This window comes from Capra hircus, chromosome 2, assembly GCF_001704415.2.
Source record: "Capra hircus breed San Clemente chromosome 2, ASM170441v1, whole genome shotgun sequence".
NCBI classification, from domain to species: Eukaryota; Metazoa; Chordata; class Mammalia; order Artiodactyla; family Bovidae; genus Capra; species Capra hircus.
The window spans coordinates 73,433,742-73,460,230 of record NC_030809.1 but is presented as its reverse complement, the minus strand read 5'-3'; the positions used below and the strand labels follow the sequence as shown (position 1 = coordinate 73,460,230).

Sequence of the window (26,489 nt, the reverse complement as noted above, 5' to 3'; positions counted from 1 at the left end):
GAAACTTTAATACAGAGACTATTCTAAAAATCTGCAAAATTTGGGATAGTGTTAGATTTATGCATCAGTTACAAAGACAGGGTTTCCCTGATAGCTCAGTTGGTGAAGAATCCACCTGCAATACAGGAGACCCTGGTTCAATTCCTGGGTTGGGAAGATCCTCTGGAGAAGGGATAGGCTACCCACTCCAGTATTCTGGCCTGGAGACTACTATATAGTCCATGGGGTCGCAAAGAGTTGGATACACTGAGCGACTTTCACTTCGCTTACAAAGACGTTACAGAGAGGTTCCGTATGCCCTTCCTCCTGCCTCCCTTAACGTTAACATCTCATGCTGATAACCAAGGTGCCTTTACTCACATTGCGAGATGATGATGATGTTCAGCCACTAAGTCGTGTCCAACTCTTTGCGACCCCGTGGACTGTAGCCCGCCAGGTTCCTCTGTCCATGGGATTCCCCAGGCAAGAGTACTGGAGTGGGATTGCATTTACTTCTCCAGGGGATCTTCCTGAACAAGGGAACCGACTCACGTCTCCTCCATTGGCAGGTGTGTCCTTTGCCACTGAGCCACCTGGGAAAAACGCTATGAGATGACAACACTGTTAACAGAATGCCAGCCTCTGCGCTGATTTCCCCAGATTTCCTGCTAATGACCTTTTCTTTTCTGTGGCGTTTTATCCTCACATCCCCTTAGCCTCCAACCTGTGTCAGTTTCTCAGTGGTTCCTTGTCTTTCATGATCTTGACATGTATGAAAAGTAGTACTCAGGTGTTTTATAGACCATCCTCAATGCTGTTTATGTTTTTTCACAATTCAGCTGAGGTTATGGATTTGGGGTAGGACACCCAGAGGTGTCCTTCTCATGTCCCATCCTATCAGGAGGCATGTGTAGCAGTATCATTGTGTGTGGACATGCTCACCTTGCTCACTCACCTGGTTTCTACCCTATAAAGTTATGTTTGGGTTGGCCAAGAAGCTTGTTTGGGTTTCTCTTTGAAATGTTATGGAAAAACCCAAATGAACTTTCTGGCCAAACTTGTTTTTCCTTTTTTCTGTATCCTGTTAGATTCAAGTCATGAGTTGAGCTGACATGCAAAGGACCAGGGGATTAGGCTGTGCCTTTTGCGGGGATGCAGTGAAGGATTTGTGGACATATGTTAAAGCCAACCACCACTGATGAGTGTTGTGGAGGAGGTGCTTTGCAGATACCCTCTTTCTAGAGAGGTGATTTTTCAAATCACTTTACTCAGGTTTGAACCTGGGGAAGCAGGCTGTCATCCTAGCTTTCTATTACTTGGTTATTTGAATAATAAAATGCTTAAGGAATTCTATTCTTTGAGTACGTGTGTGTGCATGCTGAGTCGTGTCCAACTCTTTGTGATCCCATGCACTATAGCTCGCCAGGCTCCGCTGTCCATGGGATTTTCCAGGCAAGAATACTGGAGTGGGTTGCTATTTCCTTCTCCAGGGATCTTCCTGTCCCAGGGATTGAACTCGCATCTCCTGCTTCTCCTGCATTGGCAGGCAGATTCTTTAGCACTGCGGCACTTAGGAAACCCATTCTTCGAGCACATATGCTGTTCATCAGATTTGTGCTGGCAGTGCCTTTCCATGTTGGGGGATCTGGAGGCTGTGTCTCACGGGAGTGGTGCCTGGGAGCCCTAAGCTGAGAGCTTCCATGGGCCCTGCTGTCAGGCAGTAGACAGTGCTGCTCGCTTTGGCATGTGACTCACTCACTTGCTTCCAAAGGTGAGCTAACAACTTAGAGGAAGTGCAAAGATAACATCAACAGCAAACTACATTTTTAGATGCCTTGTCCCACCTTGAAAGCTATATTTGAACTTCCAGTGGCTTCTGTGAAGTTAAGGAAAGAATACGGCTAGAAGTAGCCATATTGATCAGCCATAACTGACCCTGTGGCAAGTTCAGTTGGCCCTGTTCTCAAGCCGCTGGTCTACTTACTTGTTCCAAACTTTGCAATCAGCTGCTTTTTGACTTATCCTTGGAAAACTCTACATAGAAGTTACTATTGTTAGCACTTTGACCAACTCCGTGATTGATCAATGATTGCCAACCATTTTGGCGGAATAGTGGGAAGGGAAATCTCCTACAGGAAAAGAAAATGTAATGGGTTTCCGAGGTTTCTAAAGAAATATAAATCTGGATCATGTGTTTCTGATCCTCCTTTTCAGTTTCTGGTGACACAGGTAACAGGTATGAAAGCAAGCAATATACTCCCACCTGGTGGCAGCATCTGTTCTTCAGTCACTGAGTGACTCTGCCACCTCGTGGACTGTGGCCCACCAAGCTCCGCTGTCCACGGGATTTCCCAGGCAAGAATACCGGAGTGAGTTGCCATGCCCTCCTCCAGGGGATCTTCCCCACCCAGGGATCAAACCCGCATCTCCTGCATTGGTGCGCGGACTCTTTACTGCTGAGCCACTGGGGAAGCCCAGTGGCAGCATACTCAACTGTTAATTCTGGGAGCAAAGGCCAGTGGTTTGCCGATGATCTGCTCTGGCGTGAGCTGAACCATTGAAATCTGGAACTTCCTCTTCTAGGATGATTTCCTGTTCAGCGTCTCCATTTTAAGTGGGATCCTATGCAGCATCCTGGCTGTGCTGAAGTTCATGCTGGGGAAGGTTCTGACCAGCAGAGCACTCATAACAGATGGTGAGTAAGGCCAGTGTGCCTGGCCTCTGGGGGCTGAGCTCACAGTGAGGGAAGGTGCTGTTTGGGTCACTTTCAGCTGCTCATCTTGCAGAAGAGCTCAACAGCTTGGAATCTGTTCCCCACTGTTCTCCCTTCCCCAGGCTGTTTCATGATTCTTAGGGTTCCCTATCAGGGCAGATGTTTTGTGCCTGGGAATTGAATACGCTCTTCCTAAAGCACCTCCACCCGGACCTCCTAACAGGGTAACTCAGGGCTTGCCTCCTAATCATAGAGCACAAAGGGCTTCCCAGAGTCTTGTTTATTGTGCATCACTGCAAATAAAAAGTAAGCATATTCCCTGGATTCTATGAAGGTCTGGTGCGTGTTCCACACCCATTTCCCCCTTACCTGGGAGTTCAGGTAGCGGTGACCAGGGCTTTGCTGGGGAAATGAGCCACGTGTACTTTGCTCAAGACCCGAACCAGGTCAACGTGTCCCTCTGTGTCCTGTGGGTCAGGAGGAGCCTCCTGTGTGGCCTTTGGGCAGACGGAGAAGGGTGTGTGAAAGCAGGAAAAGCACGTTTCAGTTTTTGCGCACTGGTGCTGCCATGTATACTAGGAATGTGATGAACACAGCCTCCCGGCTGTTTTCTTTCTCTTTATCCCAGAACGTGTGAAGTTTCTGAGGGTCGGGAGTAGAGACGTGTGCCCCTGTGCCCTGGGGTGAGAGGTCACAGGGTCCTAGCTGGTGGGCTGGTGGCTGTGCCTGCACAAAATAGAGCAGAGATCCTAAGATTTTTTCCCCCCTTAGCCATACCACGAGGCTTGTGGCATCTTAGTTACCTGACGAGGGATTGAACTCAGGTCCCTGGCAGTGAGAGCACTGAATCCTAACCATGGTCCAGCAGGGAATTCCCATGATTTCTTGTTAAAGAACCACTCCCTGCTCCTTAGACTCTCAGAGTTCCCGCCTATGTGAAATATGGGGATACAAACATGTGGGCAGCTGCAGTTCCTTAACATGAAGGATGGGAAGGTGGGCCTGGGGGGAGGCTGTACTGGTCAACACAGCGTACATGCTAAGCCACTCAGTCATGTCCGACTTTTTGCGACCCTGTGGGCTGTAGCTGACTCCTCTATCCATGGAATTGTCCAGGCAAGCATACTGGAGTGGGTTGCCATTTCCTTCTCCAAGGGTTCTTCGCTACCCAGGGATCGAACCCATGTGTCTTACGTCTCCTGCATGGGCAGGCGTGTTCTTTACCACTAGTGCCACCTGGGAAGCCCTGCATTATTCCTGTAAGTCTGTCCTACATTACACCCTAAAGTCACAGAGCCTCTGTGCTGATACAGCATCAGCACTTTCTCTGTTCAGTTGACTACAGCTGAGATGCTGTACTGGAGGCCCCAGCAGTCAGACCATGCCCCCCAACTGCCAGGCAGGAGGCCCTGTCCCCTCCCCACCCATGATCCTGAAGCTTGACCCCTTTCTTCTCAGAATAGTGGGACCTCTCCCATGACAGGCGGTCTTCCTTAACATTTTAAGAGAAGCCCCCGATGATAAGTATGTGTTTTTTAATGAAGTGACTCCAGAGTCCATAGTTTTCACCTACAAAACCATCCAAACACATAAATGGTCTTCCCATCTGCCTCCTGAACCCTCAGGAAGGGGTCATTACCAGGAGGAGTGAATAGTTTAAGGGAAAATTGTCCCACAAACAGGCAAAGCGGAGACAGGCACTCCTCAGGGAGAGGGAACCGAGGTGGGAGGGAGCCTGTGGCCTCGGGAGGGGGTTGGGGGGCTGTTGTGAGGAAGGGTCACAGGGTGAGGAGCCCTGCCAAGTGGGCAAGGGTGGACCATTCGATATGCCAGGTCAAGTGAGGGATTCTTGGATGTTTTGTTAAATATTTAAACAGATGAGGGGGTGACATGGTGGATGTTTCTAAATGATCCTTCTGGCCAACAAGGTGGAGAACAGAGCAGAGAAACTTCTGGGAGGGAGAGGTCTCTGGGGATCCCAGAGGGTGGTGGCCTCAGAAGTTGAGGGCAGAGGGGTGGGATGTGGGGGAACTGAGGAAATGTCGGTGATGTTTATAAAATGGGCAGAGCTCAGGGACAAACAGGCGGTGGAGGCTGAGGAGAGACAGAGCAAGGCTGTTGCAAAGCGTGGAGGCAGCACTCCCACCCCAAGCCCGCCCCATGAGCCTCGTTGCCTGGGGGTGGGGAGAGGCTTGGCATACTCTGCAATCCCTCACTTAGTGGGAGTATCAGCAAAATATGCAGCAGTAATTACAGCCTCCTGCTTCATTCATTGATTAGCAGAACAATCTGTAATTATGTCCTTACTTGGGGAGGTAGGGGGCAGGCTAGGGTTCAGGAGGCCGGCCTGCCGTTCCTGTTGGCTTGGCCCAGGGCAGGGGAGCAGGCCAAGTGCTTTCTCTCCAAGGAGGAAGCAAGTCCAGCAAATTGCTTCTGGTGCCGAAAGGCCAGGCAGGTCTCACTTGTCACCTGGTGAGGCAGCTGCTTCCCAAGCTGGAGTTATGTATGAAATGGGTGGGGCCGTGTGTGTACTAGGCCAGGCTGACTCCACCAGATCCGGTGTCCCTGGGTCCTGTTCTTACAGTCAGGAAGCATATCTCCAGGGAAAGAGGGGCAGCAGGGTGTAGGTGGATTCCAGACTTCCCCATGCTGTGCAGGAAATCCTGTCTAATTGGGTTTTCTTGCTCTGGGTATTTAGTGATGTGATAGCGTGCACTTATGGCTATCAGGACTAGGCTGAAGCTGGCTTTGTATTATTTAAGACAAAATGATTTTGTGCAGGAAGTTAATACTACAAATCAGACAGAGGAAGATTGTGGCAAGGTCCCTGGGGGGAGTTCTGAACCCTCGAGGGGCCAGGGTTCTGGCTCCAGAGCTGCCTGCAGGACAGCTGGAAGCCTCTCTGAGATGAGGGGCCTGAGCTGACTCTGCCCAGAGCCTGTGGTGGTTTTCAAGTACATGAATAACTTTGAATGAGAATTTTCTGCATAAAATCAATATGTGCTTAATTGTATAGATGCTTATCTAGTCATTAAAGCCAGACTGTTAGAGCCTCTAATCAAGATCACCTCAGACGTTCTTATGTCTTCTGAGGTGATGACAGCATTTACTTTTTGCAGCTGCTCTGGTGTTTTTTTTTAAATTTATTTATTTTAATTGTAGGCTAATTACTTTACAATATTGTAGTGGTTTTTGCCATACATTGACATGAGTCAGCCATGGGTGTACATGTGTTCCCCATCCCTCGGGGTGATCCCAGTGCACCAGCCCTGAGCACCCTGTGTCATGCATTGAACCTGGACTGGAGATCTATTTCACATATGATAATATACATGTTTTAATGCTATTCTCTCAAATCATCCCACCCTTGCCTTTTGACAGGGAACATGGGAACGAGCTTATGGGCATGGGAGTTCGGGGTGGGGCCCCTTAGGAGGTGAGGGCAGGGCCCCGGAGGTGAGGGACTGATGGGACCTTATGGGCTGCTTTGGTAAGCTGGGAGGTCTGTGGGTGGGGGCTGTGAGGTTAGGGTCCTTCATGGGGAATGGCTGTAGCTGGGAAGGCTCTAGAATCCTGAAGGATGTGGAAGGGCAGATACAGAATTGTCCCCTGGTCCGGTGTGCTGGTTCCAGTGTTTCCGCCAGGCTCACAAGAGGTGCAGCTGAAATAAGCCGTAACCAAAGGTGGGTGGAGAAGCTCAGATGCTCCTGGAGGGGATGGGTGAACAAGGTCAAAGTTCCACCCACTGTAGGGGCTGGTGGGTCCTCGCACTGTCCTGGGCTGGCTGAGCCTGGTGATTTGGTGGAGCGAGTGGCCATCTAGTGGCCATCTGGGGGAACCTCACTCTCTACACTTTCTGAGCTCCAGCGGGCTGGCTGAGGGCTCCAGGGCTACTGTGCCCACAACGAAGGTGGAGAAAATGGGGTGTAGGATTCTAGTCTGCGGGGGCCGCGGCCATCTCCTTCCTGTCTCTGCCTTTCCCCGGCCACCACTCAACACAGAACTCCCCCAACTTTGAGGATGCTTGAGAGGTCAATTCCAGCGCAGGTAGCCCCTGCACAGAGTGACGGCTTCTGCGGATGCTCTGTGTGGCCCTCTGTGAGAAGATGCGAGCTCCAGAGACTTTTTTGATTCTGTGCGTGCTTGTGTGTTAAGTCGCTCAGTCATGTCCGACTCTTTGTGACCCTGTGGACCGTAGCCCTCCAGGCTCCTTTGTCCGTGGAGTTCTCCAGGCAAGAATATTCGAGTGGGTTGCATGCCCTTCTCCGGGGGATCTTCCCGACCCAGGGATCAAACTTGTCTCCAGCATTTCTCACATTGGCAGGTGGGTTCTTTACCACTAGCGCCATCTAGGGTCTGATTCCATTTGTTATTAATAAAAAGAATAGGAGGAACCAAGGGACAGCCAGAGGCAAGGGGGTGAATGCCAGCCTCTTATGATGGGAGAGGGGAAGCACTGACGATCTCCATGTGTCAGAAGACAGGAGGGAAATATGACCTTGCTGTTCTCAGAGTGGACCTGCTGTCCCCCTACCTGGGGAGATTGGAGGCAGAATGGAGGGTGTGATGTGCAGAGGCCGAAACCAGGGGCAGGGCAGAGAGGGAGGAAGCTCCAGGTGCCCTACATGCAAGGAGCTGGGAAAGACTCGGCCGGCACCCAGCTTCGCGTGAGGTGGCAGAAGGCTGGAGGGGCATCAGCTCCATGAGCTGCGTGGAGAACAGAGACAGAAGGGAAGCAGAGTCCTCTTCCTCATTATCTAGAGGTGAGTGAGCGTGGAGGAGCCCCAGAAACTCACACCACAGGGGCCTGGGCTGCAGCCTCGCCCCAGGCACCCTGAGAAGGGGCACCCATGGAGTTACCTGCCCCTGGCCTCCACGGCGGGGAGGTGGAAGGTTGAGAGATCTGGCCTTGTGACTTGGTGTGGTGGGACACATCTCTGGTGAAGCTCACGTCAGCCCTGCCCTCCCGCTCCCCCCAGGACACCCAGAGGAAGCTCCTTGTCAGACTGGCTATCTACCAAGGAGGCCTCAGTGGGTGAGGGGCGGGAGGCTCACGGTGGGCGGTGGGCAGAGATCCCCGGGTACACAGAGAGGGGCAGGAGAGGCCCGCCTGGAACAGCCCTCACCAGCCGCAGGCACCCAGCAAGTCCTGGCCTCCTTTTCCACACAGTTCCTTGGACTGGCCTCCCGAGGATGTGGACCTGGTTGGGGGAAGGTGGAGGGGTTTGCCTTTCCTCATCCTTGTCGCCTGTATTGAGGTGGTACTGGGTTGGAGAGGTCCACTAGGTGTGAACCTTGTGGAGTGGGGAGGTTGACTCTCCATATGGCCCCCAACCACACCCCAAAGTCTCAGAGTAAGCCCTCTGCCTCTCGGTGGCTGTCCACCCAGAGCTCTAGCTACAGGCTCTGCCTTGGTAGGGAGACCCCAGGGCCTGGGCTGTAGAGGCCTCATCTCTCTTGGGATAGCTCAGCCTGGTGAGTAGGCATCCTCTTAGCAAGACTGAGGCCCTTCTGTCCATCTGTGAGGTCAGTATGAACGCAGCAGTCAGTAGAGGCCCTGAGCAGTGGCAGCCTCCATTCTGGGACTCAGAATACAGCAGGAGAGAGACAAAACTCCTATCCATAAGCTACATTTCTGGTGGGAAAGAGAGGGATGTTTGTAAAAAGAAAAATGGCAAAAAACACCATGTGATGAAGAGCCCTGGAAAAGAGTGAAGGAGGGGCAATGATGAGAAGATAGGACTGTGTGTCGGGGCTGAGTGCAGGCCGGGGAGGAGGCGGCCTGGGAGACCCTGGAAGCAGAGGTCCGGGGTGGGGGGGTGGGTGGTCAAGTCCGGTGTGGCCGGAGCACAGAGGGTGGGGAGGTCAGGGGACCTGATGTGAACAAGGCTGAAGGGGCTGGTCGCGCACGGCAGGGCTTGTCGGCCATGAAGAGTGCACAGGTTCCAGGGCGGGCAGCTTGTCTGCTGGAGGGTCTTGGCTGCTGTCCACTACCACGGTCACTGGCTGCTGTGAGGGGGAATCATTGTGAGGAGGGAGATGTGGGCAGGTGGGGAAGGGGATGGAGGAGGAAGGAGGGGGCTTGGCCTGGGGGTAGACGGAGCATGACTCTTGGAGGGAACAGTTGACAAGAATGACTTGATGGATGGATTAGATTTGCATGTGAGGAAAGTCCAGGATAGACTCCTAGGGTTGTAGCTTCAGCAGCTGGGTGGATGGGGACGCTGTTTACACAGGAGGTGGCTGAAAGGTAAGTCATTTGGAGGCAGAATTTTTTGCTCTGAACATGTTCAGTTTGAGATGCTTCTGTGTCTACAGCTGAGGGGGAAGGTCAGGATGAAACAGAGCTAGGGAGACGCTGGCTTATGGGATGGAGGTGAGAACCTGTGGGGAGAATGTTGATGGAGGAGGATTTCGGGGGACTAAGCCAGGAACTCGGATGGGGGTGACTAGGAGGATCCAGTGACGGAGAGTGAGGAGGAGCAGCTGGAGGGAGAAGAGAGACAGTGGCAGAGGGCGGTGTCACGTGAGGCTGGAAGGAAGCATTCCCAGGAGGGCGTAAGACGAGGACGGGGAGGCAACCATGGCTTGTGACAGCCTTGAGCCATCCATGACCAGGGAGGGCTCAGGAGATGGGAGGACCTGAGGGGTGGGAAGGCAACCATGGCACGTGGCAGCCTGCAGCCATCCAAGACCAGGGAGAGCTCAGGGGAGGGGGGCTGTAAGGGTGGGGTAGGGTAAAGAGAACGGGAGGTAGGCTAAACGGGGGTAGACAGCTCTTCAGGGAGTTTTGCAAAGGGAGGTAGTGAATGGGGGTTGTGTTGGGGGTGGCATGGAATCAAGGGAGGAGGTGGAGGTTTATCCCAGTGGGAGTGATCCAGGAGAGGGAGAAGAAATTCAAGAACAAAGTCCTTCAGTGAACAGAGACAAAGGCACTGGTCTGTCATAGGAACAGGGGTAACTGGAGAAGCAGCTGAGGATGTGGGGGCAGCGGGCCCAGGTGAGTGATGGGTTTGGTGTTGGCAAGATGAGGTATTGTGATCTGAACCCGTGTGCTCTAAGATGTGCAAGGCCGAGTCCTCAGCTGCGAACTGGAGCAGGGAGGTGATGGAGGTCTGAGAGGAGAGAGGCGTGTGTGATGCAGACACCAGAGATGGCCTTGCAGGCCTAGCTTCATCTGGGTCCCATTGTTGGAGGCAGCCTGTTGAGGTCTACCCTGTGGATCTTGAGAAGGGATTTGGCTTAAGTCATCTCTACCGTACACTCTTCTTCCTTTTCCCCTGCTCTTCATTTAGAACGTCCGCTAGTGGTACAGACCCCACTGAATGCATTTAAGATTGTTTGATCTCAATTCTCCCACTGGAACCTGGAGTTAACCACTTTTGAGTTCAGAAGCACGGTGCCCTCACACAGGCCGAGCTGCTGAGGATAGAGCAGGACCTGCTGTTGGAGAGGTTCCTGGCCTGCCCGAGCAGTGTGGGCCTGCCTGCGGCTGCTCTTGGGGCTCAGTTACACTAAGGCAGGCAAGGAGCCTTGTGGCTCACACCTCAGTGAGCCCCTGGGAGCCCCTCTAAGCCGTTCCCTCTCGTGTAGCCTTGGAAAAGCTACACGTAGACTGGAAGTGTGATGTCCAAGTTGTAGGGACCCACCGAGGTGACATGAGGAGGAGATGGTGATTGAGGTGTGTTGTGTCTAGTTCTTGTTTGATTGCTGTTTCTGTAGCGAATTCGAGACTTTGCATGTCCTTCCTGGAGAATGAAAAGCCTCAGGTGGCTTAGGGAGACTGTTGGGAAAGGATGTGGGTACTGGTATCACCCAGCCTTGCCCCTTTCAATCCATGTAACCCTGGTCAGTTTTTTGAACCTCCCTCATTCATTCTGTTAACTTAAGTTTTATTGTTGGTAAAATGGGGGTGATAATCTGACTTGACAGAATTGAGAAGATCCCAACTCTGTACTTGCCCAGCAGACATCAGACAGATGTGAGTCCCTGAGCATTGAATGTGTCCTGTGTGTTCAGCAGGGCTGGTGCCCCTCCCCTCTCAAGGCCTGCGTCCTAGCGTGTGAGAGGGGGGCATTGGGAACCACACATAGGCTACATCACTGGAGCAGGAGTGCCTGGCAGGGGGTGGACACTGATAATGGGGCTGATAACTATCCAGGGGGTCTCTGGTGACATCTGAGTGGAGACTTGGCAAGCCACGTAGGTGTCTGAGGTGGTCGCTGCCGCTTGCAAAGTGCTTCTGGAATATTCCTTCCAGCGCACGCTCTGGAATGCAGAGGCACACCTGGCATTTGGGGGGTTTTCCTTGTGGCCACGCTGGGCACCGGCCTCAGCCTCTCTCTGCTTCCCTTGCAGGGTTTAACTCCCTTGTGGGGGGCGTGATGGGCTTCTCCATCCTTCTGAGCGCCGAGGTGTTCAAGCACAACTCGGCTGTCTGGTACCTGGACGGCAGCATCGGCGTGCTGATTGGCCTCACCATATTCGCCTATGGGGTCAAGTAAGTGCTGCTTCCTCTTTGCCCTCTGGGCTGCCAGGGGTGCTGTATTCCCCACTTCTGATAACTACGTCCTGTCCCTGTGACCCTCCTGCTCCTGGGAGAGGTCGGGGACTGGAACAGCCCCTAGCAGCCGTCATATATCCTTGAGGCTGGGAGAGAAGGGAGGTAAGTGGTCCTGCCTTCAACTGTTGGTGCCAGATCAGTGCCCCTTCCTTCCTCTACAGTGAGGGTCATGATGATGCACCAGGCAGGCCTGTGTGGTATCCTCACCCGTTAGCTCCCTCTGCCACCTGGGGCAGTCAGTGGGGAGGTGGTAGAGGGGGCTAAAGCACCCAGACTGAGAAAACTTTTTATAAAAGGGACTTTGTGCAGTAAGGGCTGCATGTAGAAAAACCCACCCAGGCCTTGGGTTCTAGTCCAGCCCGAGGCCACTCACTAAAGTGCCCTGTAGGCATCACTGGCTCTGTACACAGCGTCCAGGCTGGAGTCAGCCTCTGAACACAGTTTCTCAAGCTTTTAAATGTTAACACACTTCTCTCTCCCACCAGGATGGCTTTAATACAAGAGACAGTAAGTGTTGGTGAGGTTAAGGAGAAATCAAATCTCCATGTTCTGTTGGTGGGGATATAAAATTGTTTAGCCATTTCAGGGATAGGTTAGCAGTTTCTCAAAGTGTTAAACACAGAGTTGCTATTTGGCCTGGCAGTTCCACTCCTTGATACATAATCCAGAGAAATGAAAACATATCCACGTAAAAACTCACACACGAATGATCGTAGTGGCATTATTCACAGCGGGCAAAAAGGTAGAAAAAACTCGTATGCCCAACATACAACCCATATGCCCAACATACAACCCATATGCAGGTTTTAAAGAACGCAGATGTCCAGTGATTAAATAAAAGGTGGTAGAGACATAGTGGAGGATTTATTCAGCCAAAAGAATGAAATACTGATTTGTGCCACAGGGATGAACCTCGAAAACACGCCCAATGGAAGAAGCCAGTTACGGAAGGCTACATGGTGCATGATTCCAGTTACAGTCAATACGTCGAATAGGCAAATCTTTAGAGAAAGTAGATTAGCGGTTGTTGCGGGGGGGTAAGGTGGGGAGTGACTCCTAGTGAGTTTGTTTTTAGGGGATTGATGAAAATGTTCTAGAATTAGGTGGTGACAGTTGCGCCACCTGTGTGTACACTAAAAAGCACCGAATCACAGGAGTTTTATGGTGTGTGAATTGTATTTATAGAAACAAAGCCCCCATCTGTTCCCCAAGCCCAGGGCTGTGGAGGGTCCTTGTTGGGGTGACCGGTCTGCTTCCTCCTCGCAGGCTCCTTATCGACATGGTGCCCAGGGTGAGGCAGACACGCCACTACGAGATGTTTGAGTGAAGGTGGCCCGCACCGGCTGCCCCGCCACTGCATGAAGACTGTCAGGACCAGGAGACGTTTCCACGCAGGCAGATGGTGCCCATGTTTAACTGAACATCAGCTTCTCTCTCGGAAAGCTTGTGCTCACAGGAACGAGGTCTACCCCGCAGGTCGGACTGCCTTGCTCTCCTCCCACCACCGCCCCCGCCCGACACCGTAGGACAACACTCACCGAGCGGGGACCCTCCATGGGAACTGACCTCGTCCACCTTCTGCTATAAAACAGGTTCGTGTGGGGAGGGTACACGCCCTTCTGTGGTGCTCCCAGCCTGACATGGATAGTGACTCGCCAGGCCCACCTCCTCGGGGCCCACCTCCTCTGGTCTCCTGGCAGATTTTAAGAGAGGACCGCACCCTTTGGTCCCACACCCCTTTCCAGAACCATCATGTAGATCACCTCCTAATTTCTATCCGTGTATTTCATTCGTTTCATACTGTTTTACTAATCCTCAGTCTAAACACTGGATTTGTTCTAAAGGAGACCATTCTATTTTTAAAGTACTTAGTGATAGATGTATGAGCTTTGCATGTATCAAACTCAGCCCCAATCCTTTCTTGTACATTCAGAGCCCAAACATATATGTGTAAACACAGGATCCCTTTTGGAGAGATGTGAAACTACAGTTTATTTGTAATAAATTATATAATCTATCCATAGATGCATAGATCTACATGCTGTGTGAAGTGGTAATGGTAGGTACATCACAGTCTTCTTGTGATGGCTTCCTCCTCTGTAAGGAATTAGATGTTCTCGGTTTATGTAGCGTTAGTCGTAGACTCTGTACAAAGCAGCCCCCACATGCAACATTCTGTCCTCCAGCACTGCTGCTTGTCCAGGCAGCGGTGACCAATAAAGACCTTTTCCTGTTTTGTATGGTATGGGGAGGTGATCGCCAGAGTTGTCACTGCTGTGGGCAGGTTTTCTGTCCTGGGTGAAGGACGACTGGTGCCCGGGTAGAGCCCCTGAAGGGCAGGTGGTCTATTCTAAGAGGTCACTGACCTTGGTTCAGTCTGATGCTTTCAAGAGTGCTTTTCTCCAACGGCATTCTGCAGCATGTTCTAGGGGCTGTTACCATGTCGCACACACAAAAAACAGACACTGTTCTGGTCTGGGAAATACAAGGTGCAATAGGTTCCTTTGCTGCAGGTTTTTCTTCCTGTATTTAATGTTTAATGTAGTTCCCACTGTGGAATCTTTGTGTAGCATCCTCAAAACTTAAGCACTCAAGTTATGCTCACCTTTCTGGGGACTTGTGTCCCATCAAAGATGCCAGGTGTCTCCCATGGAGTCTCTGCTCTGGGCAGCATCCAGGCACTCTGCTGTCTTCAGAGAGGCTGCACCATGGCCCTCTAGCATCACCTACAACAAGCCCCTAGTGGGAGTGTGAACTTGACCTTCCGGGGCACGTGCCTAACCAAGTGCTCATGGACCACTGAGCTCTGGGGTCAGGGTGTTCTTTCTGAGGCAGGGTAATGTGGCCCAGGTTTAATAAGCCCACAGCCAGCCTCTTAAGGGCCACCGTACTAGTACATCCTGAAGGAGTTTAAACATCCATTGTAGACCCCGGTTATCTAAGAAAAGAAAAGCCTAGGAACCCACTGACAAATCTAGCTCCCCTCTAGGTGTGTACAGGGGAGGAGGAGCGCTCCACTCAGTACCGGTGGATGCGATCGAAGGGAAGCGTCTTACACAGTGAACACATACCCCTCCCCCAGTGCCTTAAACCTACCTTCCCATCAAGGGTTCCAGCAGCGTGTCTGCAGACGGTGAAACCGCGGCCGCCAGTGCTGGGGGAGTGGCGGTATCGCACCTCGTGCACCCACCTGGACCCTCCCACCCCCCACCCCCCACAAAGTAGGTCCACTTGTCACACAAGAAAAGTTTATTGAAAAATAAAGTTCTCCCTAGTTTTCTCTACAACAGTGGAAAACAAAGCAGTGCTCTCTACGCCAGTACAGTACATGTTAACAGCAACACCTCGTTGGCAGAACCTCGCACGACTGAATCCCGGGGAACAGCAGCAAACGGCCGCACCAGGAGCTGGCTGAGGACACAGACGCGGATGGCCGTTAGCGTACAGACACTGAGCTTGCGACAGCAACTACGGCAGAAAAGATGTTACCATCTCCTTTGGCATCGGTTGTCCCACTCCCATTTGTCCTGGTCATACCTGGGCAAGACAGGGAACAAATGCTTCCCAAGTTTGCGCCATCTCAGAGGTGGGCAGAGGTGGCCGACTGCACTAGGTTCCTGTCCGGCTGTCCCAGGGAGACCTCCTGCAAGTGGTCTGGGCACCCAGGACCGCACCCCCTGACTCCCCAGACACGGGGCCCTGGTCCCTGCATGAGCACACAGCTGCCCTCCATCCCTCTGCCCTGTCTCACCAGCTGCAGGGGGCTAGGGCTCCACAAGATCTGGGGAAAATCGAGGAAGTGCTTGGAAGAAGGTGCGTTCCAATCTTACATCCACAGACATGTAAGAAAGACTGCTGATGCAGCTGAAGAGAATGCAAAACATCTTAAAAAGACACCAACAAATTCCTCCATTTTCCACAAATGCAGTCTATCCAGAATGGCACCAAAATAGGAGAGGAGATTAAAAAAGCCTATTTAGGGAAGTAAGAGGCTGACACCAACCGTGCCCCACCCCCCAAAAAAAGCCAACTGACATTGAGGTGATTTGGAAAAACATCACTAAGCTAGGAGCAGCCTCTTGGAGTTCTGAAGACCCCTCGCTCTCTACACGGAACTAACCTTTAATTTGATAGAAACATAACTAACCAGCCTGGGAGTCTGATCCTCTTGGACTGGACACTGGAGAAGCCACCCTGGCCAGCAGGGGGCAGCAAAGGGACTTCCAGGGGAATGAATATGTTCAAGAGGTCATTCCTTTTCCCTTAAATAAAAAAAAACCAGACACACCTCTATTATTGCATTTCAGAGGAAGATGGGTAACTTTAAGGGAACTGTCAGAGGATTTAATTTCCAGCTCAAAAGTTTCTGCACACACCCTGGAAGGGTTCAGAAGATGTCAGTGGGGTAGGGTCTGGCATGTGGCCACTCTATGTCAAGCTGACTAATTTTGCAGCCCAGTTCCACTTGGGGCTGAAGTCAGGCATATTTTCAAATCAGTCAGTGCATCCAGGGACACAGTACCATTTTAGCCAGCAGGGTGGACACAGGACTTGGGCATCTTAAACCTGTAATTCCTACAACATTCTATCAACTTGGAGTATCTTCCTGCACCTACAGGAATCAATGATAGGAAGTGAGCTCAGCTCTTTTCCTCAACTTTTATGAAATGTGAAAAACAACAATATTTAACATTTACTAGGACTTACTATATGCCAGACATTGCTAAACACTGAATCCTCACAAAACCCCTAAGTGCTAAGAAAGCTAGGGTAAATTTTTTTTTCCTGCATCTGACACTAGACAGCTAATTTGGCCTTTTGCCATATAAACTTGGGTTTTCCATTTTTTTGTTGAAGCCAACAAGAAGAAAAAGAACCCACCCTCCGCTTTAGGCAACTCCCACCTTCCTAGAGCAGCCTGAATCTCTTGACATCTGTCCATCTCTTCACATGAAGATGGTCTGCAGCCTAGGGGATGGGCAGGATTAGAATGAAACCACTGCGGAAATGAAAATATTCTTCAATAAATAAAATATTCCAGGCTTGGGAGAGTAACACAACCACAGCCTGTCGTTAATAGAACTTTTTTTAAAATCAAGAATTGGTGTGTAAGTCGGGGGTGGGCGAGGGTGGCAATGTCCCATTTATATACATATCTAGTAGGGAAACCACCCCAGGAAGGGGTGGCCTGATTGGCCTGGTCTCAAAAGCCCAAACCCGCCCATAACAGCAGTCTCTGCCTAACTGCTCACAATCACAGTTTTACTACCAGTGAGCTGCACTGGGGCGCCAAGGGAGCTTACTGGGAGGCTGATGTTTGCCAAGGAAATAAAAACGGGGGTGCATATTATTTCCCCTTCATCATGATAGGGAGATAGAATGATTTGGGGCCAGTGCTTCCAATGAGCCCAGCAGGGCCTGCTTCCCTTCACTGCAACCCCTCACACAGGGTTGGTTCTCTGCCCCCGCCACCCTCCACCAAGCACCCAGGGTGGCACCTGTCAACCATCTGTCTCCAGACAAACCCAGAGACCTGGCCAAGCAGCCTGGGAGGGTGAAGGTTGTTCTGGAAGAAGTCAACCCTCTTCTTGGGGCCCTCGTGGCTGCATGGGGGAATCTGCACACATATGCTGCGACCTGAGGAGCTTGGAGGGCATGTCTGGCATCCAGCCTGGGTTGCCCTCAGTCTCGCAAGGACAGGTCCTATCTATCTCCAAGCTGGAGGAGTCTGCTAGCTTCCTTCAACTAAACCCGATTCCAAACACCGACACCAGATTCCAAAAACCAACCCCAAAGAAAAGTGAAAAGGCACCTCAGAGAAACAATAAATATCACCAAAGAAAAGATCACTTAATACTTACAAACATATAGCAAACACAAAGTAAAAAACCCAATCTAAGCAAAAATGCGAAAAGCTTCTCCCAATTGTGCATGTGCAAATCAAACTGCAAACAGAAATAAATGAGGTGTTTACTGGCATGAGAAGTGTGTTTTCCCTTTCAGGAATCTTTACTCCTGAAAGTGTTTATATCTCAAAGGAAAGCTTTCTCTCCTTTAATAAATTAAACCTTTTCCCTCAAGTTTTTTAAGAACTTAGGATCACAGTGGAGGAAAAATAAATCCAAACTTTTAGGAAAAAATGTACAAAAAACTAAAAAACCAGGCAAGAGGTGAGAGATGCTCAGAGCACAGGAAGACGCTAGTCCTGACTGGGGATATCGCTCCCTGTGGAACTGTCATCGATTACAAGGTGGTTCAGGAGTCTATCAAGATTGGCACTGGCAAAACCACCCAAGGCTTCTAGCCCACACCCTGAAAGGCGCCTTCCTCTCACACAGCAGGCAGCAATTGCAGCCCTTCCTGCATAGGGCAGATAGAGGCCCCCACCCTAATGTCCTCTGGGGTCACTGACCAGACTGGGGCCAAGTGTGTGGAGGCCTGGGAACCAGTATACATTTGGTGTCGCCCCTTCTCCCCTCAACAACTGGAGTGTGGGTTTCTTTGCACCAGGAGCAGCAGCCACATCAGCCCACCCCCGGGGCAGAACTCTGGCTTACTTCCGGTCAGTACTGGGATGAGGCAGCAAGAAGGATCTTAAGGTGGGGAAGTGCTCCCTGGGCTGCCTGACTGAGGGTCCTGGCGTAGAGAAGAGGAATTCTTGAGAAGGCAGAGTCCCTGAGCTCAGGGGCAGCCGGCAAACAATCCCTGCAGCTTCTGGAACACAAGGCCGGCACACTGTGTTTCCGAGAACTGGGCTTTCCAACCTTGCTTTCAGAGTTCCTGTGCTTGTTGTAACGGATCTCTGCCAGATGCGTTAGTCTGGCAAAGCGTGGGAAACTGGTCTCGGCCTGCAGGCTCCCCCTGCTGGTCAAACACGGGCACGCACACCCTCAGCACCAGAAACGGCCAGAAGGGCCCAGGAGAGGGCAGCACTGGCCCTGGAACTGCAGGTCTGGGCGCTAAAGCGAATTCCTTCTAGGAAGGCTGCAGCCGGGAGGCCCGTTTGTAGCAAATAGTGGTTCCCGACAGCAGGGATGGCAGCCGTTTCCTCCCCCTGCAGGAAGCACTCAAGAGCACACGGGCACTCACACCCTCTCGCCCAGTTTCCTTTCAACTTCTGCCCTTGTTTCTATTCTCAGCCAGTCTGTGAGGGCTGGGCCCTGGCATCCAGGCTCAGCGCAGAGGTGTCCCCATAGGAATTCTCCCCGGCACGGGTACTCGGGGGCCACCTATGGGGCAGGGGAGACCCTGGCTGCCCTAACTCCCCCACTCCATTCTCTAAGATCCACTGAGGTTAGTCTAAGGAAAGAAGGCTGGCTGTGCATTTGATATTAATTTTATACCCAAGAAGAAGAATCGAGGAGTGGGTGGAATCTAACCTCCCATCCCTCACAGCCCCACATTCCTCCTGGGGGGGAGCCCTCAGACTTGAGAATTCTAACCTGAACCTTGCGCCCCGAAGGCTCAACCCAGCCATTAGCCGTGTCCCGCTTTTCTGCTCAGCAACCAAGCCACTCGGAATCTTCAGTGAGGGCTGGGTGGCTCATGGGACAGCTTTCAAGGGGGACATTCTGCCAGGGAGAAGGGAGCTCACTCTTACCAGCACGGAGATGCCAGGGGCATCACAGGAAACGCGCGCACGCAGAGGACTGAAGCACGGCGTGGGGGGAGGGCAGTGGGAAGGCGCTGGCGGGGAGCTTTGCACAAGAGCACAGCACGGGGACTCCAGGGTTTGGTCCAACCTGCTGACCGGTTCAACACCCTCCTCCCCAGTATTTCTGCCTGGAGTAAAAGCCAGTATCAGATTCCTACCCTTTGCAAACCACACCCACACTCATAGTCAGCAGCCAAGACAGTGCACATTGATTCTGGCCTGCCCTTGCTCCCCCAGCCAACATCAAAAGTTCACTGAGAGCCCCATCCCCTGGACTTTGGTGACATCGGACCGAGTGAATATAACACAAGCCCAGCTCAGGTGGTGCCACTAGTTCTTAGGGACCAGCTTCACTCCTGTCCAAATCGCAGTTCAAAGACACCCCTTCTCAAGGGGGTAAAGAGCACCACCTCCAAGTGCAAGGGTAGCTTTTAATCCTAACCAGAAATGACAGCCAAGCTGTGTGGGGGTGTGTTCCACCTTGGGGGCAGGGATGGAACAGAGGAAAGGAACCTGTCACTGCAAAGCAGCCCATCTCTGGTCCCTGCTGGGCTCCCTGGACCACACAGGCATTTCCCCAGACAACCAGGGGGTGCCTATCCCCTAGCCTCTGCCACCTGCTAAGCACAAGGAATTTCTTTTCTTCTGCCACCATCCACTTTGAGGAGCTAGGCACCCACAGCTGCCCTTGATCATGCCACCAGCCCCACGGCACACCCTGCCCAAAGCAGACAACAGTCATGTTATAGTGAAGAGGGGTGGCCCACAGAGGAAAATCAGAGAAGTAGCAAGACGCGCAATCAATCCCTCTTTGCCCTCCCCAGCTCCCCCTCCCTCCCTCCCAAATAAATAAATTAATGGGTTTAGGAATGTTCCCGTAGGAAGTTCTTTCCGACTAGCTCAACTCCTCCTCTGGTTTTGTTTTGTTTAAACGAATATTGAGATTCTCTTTTTTCACCCTGGAGCAGCTGCACAGTCTCCCTACAGTAGCTCCTCCAAAATTAAAGATGAAGTTGTGCCAGGGAGAAGCCAGGTTCCCGGCCTGAGGTTGGCTCTCATTTTGTTTTGGTGAGAGCTCCGCTGTGATCCTTTCACCAAAATGTTCAGGCTCTGGGGAGAGTCCCTGAATGGCGTCTGTGTCCCCGGCCCACCCTGATGGGGCTGGAGCCACTGTCTCCCCCCTGGCAGAGCGTGGGTGCGGGTGGAGTGGTGGCCGCTATAGACAGTCTTTACAGAGAGCCACCTGGCCCTTGATGAAGTCCCGGCAGGGGCAGATCCTCCGGTGGTGGGCGTGGGCACCGGCACAGCTGAACAGCAGGAGGTCGCCTTGAAACACACAGTGCTTGTTCTTGGGGTCGAAGGAGGGCGCCACGATGTCCTTGGCCAGCTCTGAGCTTTGGCAGTTCACCTCGTACCTGAAGAGCAAGAGGAAGGGGTTGGAGAGGCAGGGACTGTCCTCAGCCCTGGCCCCTTCTGCCGCCCTCCAGTGGAGAAGGCTGTCTGGGGCTCCTGCTGGCCACCCTCTGACCCAGCCACCCTCACTTCTGGGAACCCGGGCTGGAGAAGGGCATGTGAGTGCCTGGATGTGCATGTGGGTGCCGTATGTGTTCAAAGCTGCTTAGTGAAGCCTTGCCTGTCATGGAGAAGAACTGGAAATAACCTGAAGACTCAGAAGGTGGGGAATGGCTGGATTCCCTATGGCTCAGCTGTGTTATCAGAGTCACACACAGCACTTGACAAAGAGGTAGGAATGTGAACACCAGCATAAGAGCTAGTAATAACAGGGGGTGCGGTGTATCCAGGTGTGTGTGTGTGAGTGTGGGAGGAACAGCGAGGGGGAGAGAAAGGGAGAAGAAAGAAAAAGAAAGGGAGAAGAAAGAAAAAGAGAGGGAGACAGGAAGAGGGAAAGAAAGAGCAGGTATACTAAAGACTTAACAATGGTTACTTCTGAGAAGTGGGACTGGGACAATGATATGCATTATTTAAATACATTTTAGAACATTTTAAAACTATGTCTATTTTTAAAACTAATGCTTAGAGGGATCTCTGTTATATGACCTTAGTTTCCCGCTGGAGAGCAATCAGATGGTTTCCCCGGCATGGTGTGTCCTGGGGCCTCAATTCACGGGACCTTTGCAGCTGCCTTCCACGACTGTGGCCATAGAACATTCTACCACCCACCCCAGTCCCCAGCTCTTGAGGGTTGTGGATGCGCAGAGCAGGGACTGAGTCCAGGCCCTGATCCCGAGCCCAGGTTCTTGCTGCTCCCCCATCTTATCCCACCCGTCTGGCTGTGGGCTGCAGACCCTTGGGGTTTTGCTTCCTCAGGCTGAAACCCCTACCTAGGGGGTTCAGGAGAACAGTGTTGGCCTCTCATCTCAAAGAAGAGCCATGTAAGTTCTCTTCTTAGATGGGGTGTTCGCGTCCCACCACCTTGTCCCCCGTTGTCCCACATGCCTGGTGGGGACCAGCTCAGAGAAGGTGGCGTAGGAGGGCCAGACAGATCTGGGTTTGCATCCTGGCTTTATCTCTTATGAGCTGTGTGGCCTTGGACCAATGCCTGAGCCTCCCTGTGGCTGTTTCCTTTTCTGTGAAATGGGGATGAATAACACTTGACTCACAGCGAAGGTCATGTGCTTAGTTGTATAGTCATGTCTGACTCTTTGCAATCCTTTGGACTGGAGCCCAGCGGGGGCTTAGTGTCTATGGGATTTTTCAGGCAAGAATACTGGAGTGGGTTGTCATTCCCTTCTCCAGATCATCTTCCTGACCCAGGAATCAAACCTGCATCTCTTGTGTTTCCTGCACTGCAGGCAGATTCTTTACCCACTCACAGGGGGACGGTACAGGGATGAAATTAATGTTTACAGAGCAGCTGGCAGAGTCCAGCTCTGAGTAAGCATTCAACACATGAGAACCAGCATGATCACTCCCGCTGGCAGATGCTGGGTGGACTGCCACCTTCTGCCCTCACCCCACACTGTGAATTTACACACATGGCAAGTGTCTCCATTTTGCTTTGTTCACAGAAGTCCTGATTCCTGCTGACAGGGAAGGGATTTGGGCGGGGAGCCTGAGGTTTCCTGCCACTTCTGGAAAGCTTCCAAATGTTGGGAGAAAAGCATCTGACCCCCACCCCCTCCCAGTGTTACTCCTGCCTGCTCGTCTTCCTTGAGCCAAATAACAGCCTGGGCCCACTTGCCCCCTTGCCAGCATTAATTTGTGATTTCCAGCGCATCTCCTGGGCTTCTGGTGAGTTCTCTGAGGCTGCCAGCCCAGCTCCTGGCTCTCAGGAGGGCAGCACCCCCTCCTGTCCTGGGCAGTCACCAGGGAGCTTTGTGACTTCTCTAAGTGGCCTAACACTTCCTGGTGTTAGGTGTGCCAGCTGGGAGATGGAAGCACCTAGAGGGTTAGGGTCATGGCGAAGGCACGGAGTTGGGGGCTCTACGGATTTCAAGTCAGAGTCAGGGCCCACCTGGTCCCATTTCCTGGCCGACACTGAAATGGAGTCCCCACAGCCCAGCTGGGCATGAAGTTTCCACATGGAATGTAGCCTTGGGATCCAGATTTGTGCTTATGCTATTTATGTATTTAGGTGAAGCACGGCAGCTACTGTGTCTTAACTCAAGCCATCTGCCTGGCACACAGCTCATCAGGGGTGTGAAGCCTCCAGAACTCATCTCGGACCCCGTGGTGAGTGGGAGGGACTGTTAAGAGCCAGGGAGAAACACGCCTGCTCCTGGCCTCAGACTCCAGGCCCAGCGTACCACAGTGTGAGCACATGTGCCCGTGGCCACGGGGCTGCAGCAGCAGCAGCCTGTCCAAGGCCGATGTCCAAAGACCACCGCAAAGAACTTGAACAGCGGGCGTTCCCCAGAGCCACGGGTGACCGGGCCCAGCGAGCTCCCCAGAGGCTCAGCTGAGTGGTGGTGGGGCCACCCTCGGATGCGACCCAATCCCTGGCCTGGGGTCTCTGTCCCACACCCAGGCCTGCAGAGAGGCCCCTCACGCATCCTTGCTGAGTTCAGCAGGGGGAAGGGACCTTCCCAATTGCTAGAGCACATCCTCACCCCCACGAGGCCCCTTGTCCCCAGGGCATGTGCTGCTGTCCCGCCCCTGTCCCTAATATGTCTGTCCTGCCACACACACCTCGTGCTGTTTCCATCTCACACACACACACACCTTGTGCTGTTTCCATCTTACACACACACACACAACCTTGTGCTGTTTCCATCTTATACACACACACACCCCCCACACACACACCTTGTGCTGTTTCCATCTTAGATACACACACACACCCCTTGTGCTGTTTCCATCTCACACACACACACACACACACACTTGTGCTGTTTCCATCTTACACACACACACACACACACACACCTTGTGCTGTTTCCATCTCACTCACACACACACACACACACCTTGTGCTGTTTCCATCTTACACACACACACACAACCTTGTGCTGTTTCCATCTCACATACACACACACACCACACACACACACCTTGTGCTGTTTCCATCTCACACACACACACACACACCTTGTGCTATTTCCATCTCTCTCTCACACACACACACACACACACCCCTTGTGCTGTTTCCATCTTACACACACACACACACACCTTGTGCTGTTTCCATCTTACATACACACCACACACACACACACACCCGTTGTGCTGTTTCCATTCTTACACACACACACCCCTTGTGCTCTTTCCATTCTTACACACACACACACACACACACACACCACACACACACCTGTCGTGCTGTTTCCATTCTGCAGCCCTGGGGTGCTCGCCTCTCTCTCTCTAACTGCCCTCAACGTCTTCTCTCACAGGATAGGACCTGGGGCTTCTGAGGCCCTTCAGCCCTCGCCGGAGAGCTTAGAGCTCTTGAAACAAGAAAAAGGCCAAGCCTCCTCCTTCCCATGGGGCTGCCTATTTCCCAAGACGACAGAAGCCCCGCAGCCCTCTCCACACACACCCATGCAGGATGAAAGGAAGGAGGCCGGGCCCCACCTGCTGGTCTCCCTCTTCCTCCCTCCTCCCCCCGCTCCACCTTGCTAATCCTAGCCCGTATCCACCAAGTCTCCCCAAGCTCCCTTGTCACCGCTCTGAGGCACTAAGGCACCACAGCGCTCACAGTCCAGGCTTCATGGCTTAGAATTCCTCTTCAAAGAAATAAAAAACCACCCCAAACTCAATACATTAATATTCTAGAGGATACACCTGGTAAAGGTAGCAACATTACAAAGGAGGTCTTCCACTAACGTGTGTTTCTGTTTCTGGGGGTGAGGTGCTCCCCCCGGACCCCATCAGCATGGACTCCAGCTCTTTCTAGGATTTCTGTCCTCTGACCTCACAGGGCCTGGTCTGGGTCAAGTGAGGTCGCACCTGAATCACGTGTGCTCTGTGCACAGGGGTTTGTGGTCGCGTCTCGGTCACTCCCATAGCCCCGCCTGAGCAGGAGCCCCAAGACCAGCTGCCTGACTCCCCAAGTCAAAGTGACAGCACGGGACCCTTGACATCTGCCACATCAAGGCATGGGGCACGGCCGGGGACACCTGGAGGCGGAAAGGAGCTTAAACTCAGAGCCAGGCCCCAGGCTGGGGGAGAAGCGGCAGCAGGGCTGGGAGGCGCCGCTCACTGCTAAGTGGCCATGAACATGGATCAGCCAGGACGGCTGCGCTGAGGAGGCACTCAGCAGACCCGCCAGAGAGCGACGACATTATCAGTATTTACAAATGCAGAAACGAAGGCATTCAATAGGGCTCTTATGCTCAGAAAATTAATTTCAGGCAGCTCTATTGCAAAATTAGCATTCGCAGCAGCCTTCTAGGGAGAAAACCCACAGATCTACAAGGGGATAGGTGGGAGGGGGCTGCTAAGTAATGCCTTGGCAAAGGGCCTGGCCCAAGGTAGCCCCTCACCCAGTCCTTCTTCTCCCCTGGGCTCGGCCTGGTGTACGGGATTGCCGGGATTGCTGGTGAGGAGTGGGGTGGGGTTTGAGGTGGGGGCGGGGGACAGGCTTTTCTGGTCGCAGCTTGGCGACTTCAGGCCTGCTCTGTGGCCCACATCCTGGAGGAAAGGACTTTGCTGTATACTGGCTCACCATCACTGGGGATGTCCCTATTTTACAGGTGGGAAGATTGACAGAACAGAGGAAATGGGCCCATTGGCTCCCCTTCTTGTTCCCCTACAGGCTCGCTGGGGCGCTGGGCTCTCTGAGCCCCCGGCCTGGCCAGGAAGGCCCACGCCTCTGAGTAGCCCTATCAGGGTTGCCTCCTCCAGAGGTAGGCAGGGCTGCACGTGGACAGTTGGGTGTGGACGGCTAGCAGTCTGTCCCTAGTGACGCCAGACTTCCTGTCAGACAGGGAGACACTCAGGGTTCTCAGGAAGCCACCTTGGTACAGGAGTGGTCTGCAACCGGGGTGAGTGGGAAGCTCCTCCTGCACTTAGAATTGGGGACATGTACTCTGGAGGTAGAAGCTTCTAGCATCACAGACATCAGACCAGCGCTGCCTCTCACACGGCTGCAGAACAGGATGCCGACCAACTCTGCTGGTCTGGCCTCTATTCTGCTGGTGGAATTGAGGCCACCTCTGATCCTGGTCTTCATGTAAAAAAAAAAAAAGAGAAAAAATAGAATCCCCCGAGTCCCTACTCAGGAAAGGAGCCCTGCAGGCAAGATGCTAGAGATCATGTTTCCTCTCTGAAAAGGATTTTACACCTTATTACTTGAGGTGAGCATAATAAGGCTTACAGGCAGGGCCAGGCCAGCTCAGAGCACTGCGCCCAGATAAATGCAGTGGCCAACTGTGCTCTAACAGGGCGTGAAGCCAGAATGGAGGCCTGTAAGCCTGGAGCCCTGAGTCCACGCTGTTCCCTAAGACTGGGGCAGGGGCTTCCCTGGTGGCTCAGGTGGTAAAGAATCTACATGCCGTTGCAGAAGACACAGGTTTGCTCCCTGGGTGGGGAGGAACCTACATGCCAACCTGTGTACCACAACTGCTGATCTGTGCTCCAGAGCCTGGAAGCAACCAACTACTGAGCCCACGTGCCACAAAGCAACTAAGCCCAGGTCCCACAACTACTGAAGCCTGAGTGCCTGGAGCCCACACTCCACAACGAAAGAAGTCACTGCAATGAGAGGCCCATGCGCCACAACCAGAGTAGTCCTCACTCGCTGCAACTGGAGAAAATTCTGTGCAGCAACAAAGACCCAGCACAGCTAATAAATAAGTTAAAAAAAAAAAGACTGGGACCAAATGACTGCTCTGCAGAATATCTGGGGTTGGGAGAACAAATCCCCTAGGGGAAAACACCACATTGGAGCTATTAAGGTCGGGAGGGAGGTGATGGGTAATTAACTAGGTTGTGGCCCAGTGAGTGAAAGTCGCTCAGTCATGTCCAACTCTTTTCGACCCCATATACAGTCCATGGAATTCTCCAGGCCAGAATACTGGAGTTGGTAGCCTTTCCCCTCTCCAGGGGATCTTTCCAACCTGGGATCGAACCCACATCTCCTTCATTGCAGGTGGAATCTTTACCAGCTGAGTCACAAGCCC

General features: G+C 52.5%; 2 protein-coding genes across 5 annotated transcripts in view; one reads left to right on the top strand and one right to left on the bottom strand.

The window, feature by feature from the left end:
* TMEM163 (transmembrane protein 163) overlaps positions 1 to 13,291 on the top strand; it is a 272,759-nt gene extending 259,468 nt beyond the window's left edge. Inside the window, exons 6-8 of the mRNA XM_018062098.1 lie at positions 2,563 to 2,674; positions 11,051 to 11,192; positions 12,522 to 13,291. Coding sequence (XP_017917587.1) covers positions 2,563 to 2,674; positions 11,051 to 11,192; positions 12,522 to 12,582 — 315 coding nt within the window. The 3' untranslated portion in view covers positions 12,583 to 13,291. The remainder of the gene's footprint in view (positions 1 to 2,562; positions 2,675 to 11,050; positions 11,193 to 12,521) is intronic.
* Positions 14,490 to 26,489, bottom strand: part of MGAT5 (mannosyl (alpha-1,6-)-glycoprotein beta-1,6-N-acetyl-glucosaminyltransferase) — a 402,706-nt gene continuing 390,706 nt past the window's right edge. For all 4 annotated transcript variants that reach the window (XM_018062080.1, XM_018062074.1, XM_018062092.1 and 1 more), the window contains one exon: positions 14,490 to 20,324. In XM_018062080.1, the coding sequence (XP_017917569.1) occupies positions 20,126 to 20,324 (199 nt within the window). In that variant the 3' untranslated portion in view covers positions 14,490 to 20,125. The remainder of the gene's footprint in view (positions 20,325 to 26,489) is intronic.